Source organism: Malus domestica, chromosome 15 (genome assembly GCF_042453785.1).
Source record: "Malus domestica chromosome 15, GDT2T_hap1".
In the NCBI taxonomy this organism is placed as follows: domain Eukaryota; kingdom Viridiplantae; phylum Streptophyta; class Magnoliopsida; order Rosales; family Rosaceae; genus Malus; species Malus domestica.
The window spans coordinates 18,065,084-18,074,576 of NC_091675.1; the positions used below are offsets into that span (position 1 = coordinate 18,065,084).

At 32.2% G+C, this 9,493-nt stretch overlaps 1 protein-coding gene across 1 annotated transcript; it reads right to left on the bottom strand.

Annotated features, from left to right (window-relative positions):
* Positions 1-1,536: 1,536 nt before the first annotated feature.
* On the bottom strand, positions 1,537-2,199 carry LOC103415886 (auxin-responsive protein SAUR76-like). Its single transcript, XM_008354164.4, has one exon. The coding sequence runs from the start codon at positions 2,105-2,107 to the stop codon at positions 1,745-1,747; it is 363 nt and encodes a 120-aa protein (XP_008352386.1). The 5' UTR covers positions 2,108-2,199; the 3' UTR covers positions 1,537-1,744.
* Between the last annotated feature and the right edge of the window lie 7,294 nt (positions 2,200-9,493).

Sequence of the window (9,493 nt, forward strand, 5' to 3'; positions counted from 1 at the left end):
ATTTGTTTGAGTTCTCTACTCGTTTGGTTTAGGGTTTGTAATTTGTGGGATTTGGGTTGTGAGAGTTTAAACACTCTTTTGTAATCTCCATTTGTTTAGTGAAATTCCTCGCCGTGCTTCGCCCGTGGAGTAGGCTTTACGCCGAACCACGTAAATCTCTTGTGTCAGTTTGAGATTGTTTGTTTTAGCTTTCACCTACGACGTTGATATTTGATACTTTGTTATAATTCGCTTCCGTTTGCGCATAAAAGTACAACACATTGTTGTGACATAAAAATACGAACCACACACCGTTGTTTCTCTTTTGCACAAGTAATTTGAAATTAATCACATTGTTCACAAATTGTGATAAAAGGAACAATCTCATTTTTTCCCAAATGTCACAAAGTTGTTAGTTAATTAACTAGGACATAGTTCTTATCCAAATAAGGATAGTGTCATCTACACACTTATTTTTACCTCTTACACACTTATCTCAATTTCCAGTCTTCGAATCGAATAAATAAAAAATCAATGGACAAAAAGTGTGAGATAAAAAAAAATGTGAATAGCACTACCTTAAATAATGTATGTACTCTATATTTCGTTATAACGTTGACATTATTTTGGACATAGACGAATACCATATGTGCTACATATGTACCACATTATCGCATTTTTCATATGGCTTGAATATTCTACTTTCACACATAAATATTGGATTTCGATACATATTCATATTTAATCAGTATAATGGGTAGTTTTTTTTTTTTTTTTTTCAAACGATAGATTTTGTTAGATTAGATGTTAGGTTAGCCATCGACGAGGTACATATGTACCACATTATCGCATTTCTCATATGGCTTGAATATTCTACTTTCACACATAAATACTGGATTTTGATACATATTCATATTTAATCAGTATAATGGGTAGTTTTTTTTTTTCAAACGATATATTTTATTATATTAGATGTTAGGTTAGCTTCCGATGGGGTTCGAACCCACACCGTCATGCAAGAACTCAACTCCTTTCCACCAGTGTGGTAAAGGGCCACTTGCAGTATAATGGGTAGTTAACAAGTAGGGGTGTGATATCCACACACCCTTCTAATTTTCGGCATTCAGATCGGATGAATTGAAGAAGATAAAAATTAACAAAGGGTGTGTGGATAGCACACCCCAACAAGTATATTACTCTTAAGTTACATTTTTAAAAATGTGAGGGTTCGAATATGAGACGCAATGAGTTAAAAAATCATACCATATTAATCAAGGCAATCTACCACTTAAATTGAATAAAAATTACTTATGAAAAGATCAATCCATGAGAAATAAACATTAAAATTATATATATATATATATATATATATATATATATATATATATATATAATCAACGCAATCTACCACTTAAATTGAATAAAAATTACTTATGAAAAGATCAATCCATGAGAAATAAACATTAAAATTATATATATATATATATATATATATATATATATATTTAGAATGAACAAAGAAGAATCACAGAACTGACGAACTTTCCCACCAGCCCAGATGTGAAATATTGGGTTAATTATCCTCAACCGTGCAATCAAATCACACTCAAATTTTTTTCCCTCAGTAGATGATCTATTGATAATGTACAACTTTCTATACCGTGCAGATGACCACACAGAATCACCCCCACCACTCTCTCATTATTTTCCTCAATAACCTACTCGCACCATGCACATACATACAAGGCATTACTAAATATTTCCCTCAGCAGGCATAGAACTCGACTAACTCGTTCAAGGACTCGGGCTGTGGATCGGCATTGTCGAGCATCCACAACAAGTGCTCGAACAGCACGACCTCGCATGCGACGTTGATCGTGTCGTCATCTGACCAGTCGGCCAGCTCCTTGAAAAGCGGGTGGTCTACGATGTTGGAGGCCACAAGGTAACGTCTTCGGGACTTACCCACGTAGACAGGGCGTAGGTCTCCTGAGATTACGTCCGTGGAGTAATCGTCATCGGCGGCGGAGACAACAGAATTGAGGCTGCGGCGGCTGTTCTGCTTGCTGAAGGAGTTCCACTTCTTCAGTACTGACTTGAGCTTTGTTAGCTTCCCACCTTTGGCCATTTGATATGAATAATGGTTTTTTTCACAGAGAGAGAGAGAGAGAGAGAGAGAGAGAGAGAGAGAGAGAGAGTTGAGTAGCGCTGTGTTGCTTTGGGGGGATTTAGAAAGGGGAAGGAAGGTTCATATTTAAAGGGAACTTAGGTAAGGAAAAGGGGTGTAGTTGTAATATCCTTATATTATTGGGCCTAATTGCATGAGGAAATTTAAAGGGATTATTATGTGTTCTGTGACATATTTTCTTTTTAGAAATTATAAAAGAAATAGATGGGCACTTGCGGCGCAAACAATCAACTTCGCAATGTATATGTAATCGGTTGTATAATTCAAGTGATTAAGAATATTTTCTTTTACGTATTTTGATTTTAATTTGATTCAGAGTTTAGTATCGTAGATGTAATAATGTGCTTTCATTTTTCTCAATTACGAACATTTATTCTAATTTTATTCAAAATTTGGTAACATAGATGTGAGACCGTACTTCCATTTTTCTTAGTTAACATAAAAACAATATGACGGAAAATGTTTATTTTTATTTATCAATCTAATACATATGAGAGTTTTCTTCATCATTTAGCTACACTTTTTTAGAATACATATATATATATAGAGAGAAGTTAGGTTCACATCCTTCTTTTTGCTACTCCATTGATTAAAATCCTATTTATTTTCAATTTTTGATCAAGGTCCTTGGGTATTAATAACATCATTAATTATTTGAATAATAAAATATTTTTATTTTTAAATATATTCCTTTAGTGTTAAAAATGTTAAAATTAGTATATTTATATTTATGGCTAAATTTTTTATCATATATTTTTATTTTTAGTTTGTACCTATGTCACATCCCGGCCCGGGTCCACCACATCCCGGGCCCGTTCCACCACCGTAGCACAATATTGTCCGCTTTGGGCTTACCATTCCCTCACGGTTTTGTTTTTGGGAACTCACGAGCAACTTCCCAGTGGGTCACCCATCATCGGAGTGCTCTGGCCTCATTCTCGCTTAACTTCGGAGTTCATACGGAACCTAAAGCCAGTGAGCTCCCAAAAAGCCTCGTGCTAGGTAGGGATGAGAATATACATTTAAGGATCACCCCCTGGGCGATATGGGATGTCACAATCCACCCCCCTTAGTGGCCCGACATCCTCGTCGGCACACTTCTTTTTGGGAACTCCCGAGCAACTTCCTAGTAGGTCACCCATCCTAGGAGTGCTCTGGCCTCCTTCTCGCTTAACTTCGGAGTTCCGACGGAACCCGAAGCCACTGAACTCCCAAAAGGCCTCGTAATAAGTAGGGATGAGAATATACATTTAAGGATCACTCCCCTGGGCGATGTGGGATATCACAACCTATTTTTAATTTGTACCAATTTTCTTTTCATTTTTATTTGTACCCATATATTAGTTTTTTTTTGTGCTCATATTTTTTAAAGTTTTATTTGTGTTTGTATCCATGTGTATACCGTCACGTGACATTATATATTTAATCCATGATAGAAAAATTGCATATGGTATATTTATGTTTTATGCCTAAACTTTGTATCATATATTTATATTTTGAGTTTGTACCCACTTTTAATTTGCAACATTTTTTAAAATTTGTAGTATTTTCTTTTTAGTTTTATTTTGTACCCATGTATTAATTTCTTTTAGCACCTATATTTTTTAAAAATTCATTTGTACTCATAATTTTTTAATCTTTTATATGTACCCTAATTTATTTATAATGTACCCATTCTTCTTTATTAATGTACCACCTTGTTATATGTGAAATGTACCAATTTTTTTAACACTATGGATACATTCTTTTGCCATTTCTTATTTCTTATTTTTACATAGTTTTTATCCATTTATTCAATCAAAATGTTTGAATTTTTTGTATTATAACCGTTTCTAATAGTATTATAATGAGGGATTTTAAATTTATAGGATTATAAATCTCATAAAATATCAAACAATTAATGTCAAAACTATAAAAATATAAATATTAATTGTAATATAATGAGGTGTACAAAGTCAAGGGACTTTGATCAAACTTTGAATATCATTAAGGTTTTAGTTAAATAATGTTAAAGATTAGGTACCGCATCCAAAGTATCCATAAGTATCCATATATATATATATATATATATATATATATATATATATATATATATGTTATGAACGATATATTTGTGAATATATCATCGGTAAACTTAACTACACTTTTAAAAAAATTGTGCAGTTAACCATGCACACTGAAGAGCTGGCCCGACCTAGGCCCAGTGCGGGCAAGGCGACCGTTCGGGACCCAAAAAAATTAGGGGAATCAAAATTATTGGGGTGGTATATTTATATATGTTTTTATAAGAGTATAAATTTATAAAATTTGGTTTAGTGACAACAAAATTTAACTAGAACTGGTGGTTTTGTTGTTTAATATTAATGAGGATGAGATCTTAGGTTCAAAACACCATGTGTGTTTATTTACATTCCAATTTTTACAAATTTCTTTTTGTAACAGTATATAATTATAAAATTTGGCTAAATGATCAAGAAGTTTAATTAGAAGCAATAGTTTTTGTTGTTTAAAATTAACGAGAGGTCCTACGTTCGAAATGCTATGTGCATGTTTATTTTTTTCAATTTTTACAAATTTTTGTTTGGTTGTTAATTTATTTACTAGCTAGTAGCTATGTGGGTTGCTATTTACTAGCTAGGCTAAAATTTTAGACCAAATTTGCAAATAATATTACGTGTCATCAAAATGTTTAATTTAATATTCATTTATTACTTATACATATCCTTAAAGACTCGAAAACATTATTATTTTTTTGGTCTTATGTTGACGAGGTTAGTAAATAAGAAAAAATACCTCACGATTTATACGAAAACACTTTAAAAGTTCAGATGGAAAACAAAACTCATAATATATCTACTTGTAAGCCCGAAGTTTTTTGGTTTCTTTCTCTCGATACAAAATAAATTAGTTATTCCGTGTTTCTAAATTATTGAATTTGAAGTATTTTTCTAAATATAATTTTATCGGTGTCTTACGTGTGAAAACAAATAATTTTTTTTATATGAAATGAGGGTACATTTTTTGGCATCGTCCCGGGCCTCAAAAATCTCTGGACCGGCCCTGCTGAAGAGTAATTACACTTATTTAAAATAGTCAATTAAATTCAGTCTTATGACATAAACATATAAAGTTGTTTAGTAAGCAAACATTACTTATGTTGGCTTTTGGCACATAGTGCCTTCAAACTTTGGTTGTTGCATGACGCTGACTAGAAGGTTGTTGGTCTCCATGATGGGAATGCATGTATATTGATTCCTTTTATAAAAACAAAACTGATTTAAGTCTAATATTTTCCATTTCAATTTTAAATTACAAAAGTATTGTCAGTGAAAGAGACAGACATGTGCAGATGGTGTTACCAAGAACGTCTTCGTCAAATCGATCATCCATAATTTATTTGTTTGTATGAACTTGTTTATTGTTTTATTTCTTCTGGTAAACGGTTTGAGAAGGTGAATTAAAATTATTGAGAATTAAGAAGATGATCGTTGCCTCCATCTTCCAGAATATGGGCGCCAACAGCTGGTAAGTGGTAACAACTAACAACCTTCATTTTCAATATTATCAAAAAAAGACAAGTGAATTAATTAATACACTGTATACAGGTTGAAATTGTCATATGTATTCAACTATTATATATATATATATATATATATATATATATATATATATATTCAAATGAAAAAAGATTAGACGAGATTAGTCATTCGGCTATGATCACATGCGATGCATCTTTTCTCCCTCAAAGGGTTGAGAACCATTACCCTCAAAACCCACCCGCCTGTCCATTCTCCGCCATTTTTTTATAATAAATGATAGTAAACAAAAAAGATACATGCAAAGGAACTATGCCAAGACTCGCAATGACAAAAACGATTAACAAAAATGGTAAAAAAATGTCACGAGCATGAGCAGAGGCTACAAAATCTGAAATTGTGGACCACCAGTATAAGCATAACTATCTGTCCTAAAAGAAGCTAAAACATCTACAAACTAATTTCCTTCTCTATAAATATGTGTACACATAAATCACTTTTGACGAAGTCTCCGAAGACAATTCTTCCAATCCACCATAAGTAACCACAAGACTCCATTAGGTGCCCTAAAAAGATTGTAAATACATATATGAAGTTTGTTTTAATCCATAAATGAAGGCAAAATATGATGCTTTTAACTCCTTGCACTTTCTTTTAGAATAGTCATTAAAGAAGGAAATTCGAACTTGAGAATTTAGTGAATCAAGGTCATTTAACACTCAAACAAAGTTGTATTTTTATGATGAGGTTAATTACAACTAGGTATCAAACTATTACAAGTAAATATTTTTGTCAGGTTCACGCGAGTAGAGTTCAAACCTCCTTCAACAAAGTAACGACAACAACAGCTAATTAGTACGTTAGAGCATCCCAGTGAGGGGTTCTATATGAGGTTGGAAAAGTGATGGATATAACCCATTTTAGAGTTCTGAGGAATCTTTGGAGTTTTATAAAATAAAATAAAAAATCTCCCAGTGAGGGGCTATTTCTTTCAGGCTCTACATGGGGTTGTATATATTTATTTATGTAATAATTTGATTATGCAATTTTTTTTTGTGTTAACTTTTCTTAAGTTGATTTTTAGACGTGTTATCTTAATTTTTTTTTTAATAAACCTTTCAACTTAAAAAAGTTCAAATTGTGACAAAGTTAGATTTCATCACTTATAATATCTCAATCTCAGCCGTTGAATGATACAAACCCCCAACTTTGCCCTATGAAATAATTTGATTTTCACGTACAACACAACAATTTACCTAGCACCAATTGGTAAGTTAGTCTCATACAATTTTTGAAAAAAAATTATTTGAAAATTTCACCCCACGTGGATTTGTGCAACTAAGTATAACTAGAGTGTTAATGGACTCATAATCTTGTCAAATTATTTCGAATATTGTGTCCAATAATGGTTCATCCTAACCTGATATTTAACTAATTGCATTTTGATGGATTATCTATAAAATATTACTGTACTAGATAATCCTAGATGTTTTAATCATGTCATGTTCTCCATAAATCAGTTTAAACAAATTTGTCGTTTATGTCTTTTCTTAAACTTAAAACCTCTTCTAACATTAAGAAAATAAGGAGCATGCATTACACTAATAACTAGTTGACACTCGTATTATGTATGAGTTTCTGTCAAAACTCTATCTTACAAACTTTGTATTAAAGGAAAACTAATGAAAAGAGTTTGAAAAGTTTGAGTTTTAATGATAAGAACAAAATAAAGGGTAAAATGAATAGTACCAGAATTGACTTTTTAGTGTAAAAATGTGGTTTTTCGTTAATGTGAACAATACTGAGAGCTTTTCGTTAAAGTTCCCTTGTATTAATTGGTTATGTTAGTATCTTAATCACGAATTCAGATCTTCTTTGAATCTCATAGTCCGAAGCCAACGGACCAAAAAATCTAAACCACTTATTTTAAATTATACTCCATTAGCTCATTTCACCGACCCACCTCACACAAACTAATGGTCTAAACCTCTCTCTCCCTCTCTTGAATGGTCCAGATTACTCCATCCGTCGGCTCTGGATTGTGAGATCCGGGAAGGACCTGATTTCCAATTGTAAACAATACCACAAAGGCACAAAGTAAATAAGATACTCAAAATCGAAAAAAGAAAGTAAATGATTTAGGAATTTAGATCATTTCCAAATCTTATGGTCTGAAGCTGACGGATCAAAAAATCCTGACTACTTATTTTAAATCCTCCAACAAATTAAAGAAACATATTAGTGGAACCACAGTTGATTTGAGAAGCTAGTAAGCTACGAATTGAAGAGAACATTTGTAATGATTGAAGCACATACAAGCAACGAGAAACATGGACGCCGAACGTAGTCATGTCATGTTGTATCCAATGATTTAGTTCGTAATTAATTAGTGATAACATCATGACCGATGCATAGTATATTATCGGACTTAGTAGATCAATTTCTTAATCATTCATTCATTAGCTCTGCAGATAATACATGTCTACTTAAGCACTAATAAGACGAACCTAATCTCCAGAAGGGAACAAAGATTAATGGATTAAACACAGCAAAAACGTGATACGTGGTTGAGAGTAATTGGGAGAGAAGGTGTTCAAGATTCTTTGTGTCCTCCTATATATTCATACGTCAGTTTATATTTAGTTGTTTCTATACAACGTTATATTTACATCAGGTAGGTGGGGTGACATCGGTTAATTAACGACACAATGATTAGTCATAATGATATGATATCAAACTTGTTGTATAATAAAAACAAATCAAATTAAAACATTTCACTTACAAACAACAAATACTACTAATTAAACAATAATTTCCTTTTGTTCGTCAATTCGAAAGCAATGTTTCATGATGGGCCAAGTAAGTTTGGTCATAATCAAAGAGCAGAAAATGATGTGATTAGACTGATTAGTAGAGATATGCAATCTGATTCTCTGTTGGAGACACAATCTCATAATCTGCAGGTGGGTATGTATGTGACAAAGAGCATATGAACAAATCTATGCCACATTTCGTGAACAATATAATTATTTGCTCTTTCCTATCAAGCAAAATAAAATAAAAATTATTATATATATATATACAAGAAAATTTTCGAAATTGATTCCTACTGATTGGATAAAATAAATTGGGACAAAATATTAAAAGATATTGATTGGATTGAACATAACTAAGTAGATACACGACCTCAATATGATGTCTCTCTATTTCTGTAGCAATGGGCAATAATATATATAGGTTCCAAATCATGTGCTTAGGAAAATCTGGTCGACCTCATGTAAACATTAATGCAATTATCTTATCATATATGAATCTGGCTATGTTATCAGTTTTGTCTTGCTGCCTTCTGATGCTCATATTTATCTGTTATCATGGGCGTGAAAAATCAAGGCATAAGATAAAATATTTACTGACATTGTGTTTGATCATGCATCAAGCTCAATACTATAATATGTTGTGCAAATTGTTTTTGTAAAGTAAATGGAAAACACTATAAGATGATGTAGTAGATGTTATTTTCTATGTAAAAGCGGTATTCTAGAACAAATTCATCTAAACTACGGCGAGAGAGATTTGAACTCAAGTGCATAAGAGAGAGAACATTGTTTTAGTATGATGTAATAGATGTTAGTTGATTGAATTGTTACACTTCCTTTCTCCAACTCGGGTTATGTCCCACTTAGTTTTCTCGAGGTAAGGTTCTAATGATGTAAAGGATTGTAGAAAATTTAGCTTCTTCCGAACAAATTAGACTTTGCCATAATGTAAAGGAAAAACATTTTTCTTTTTG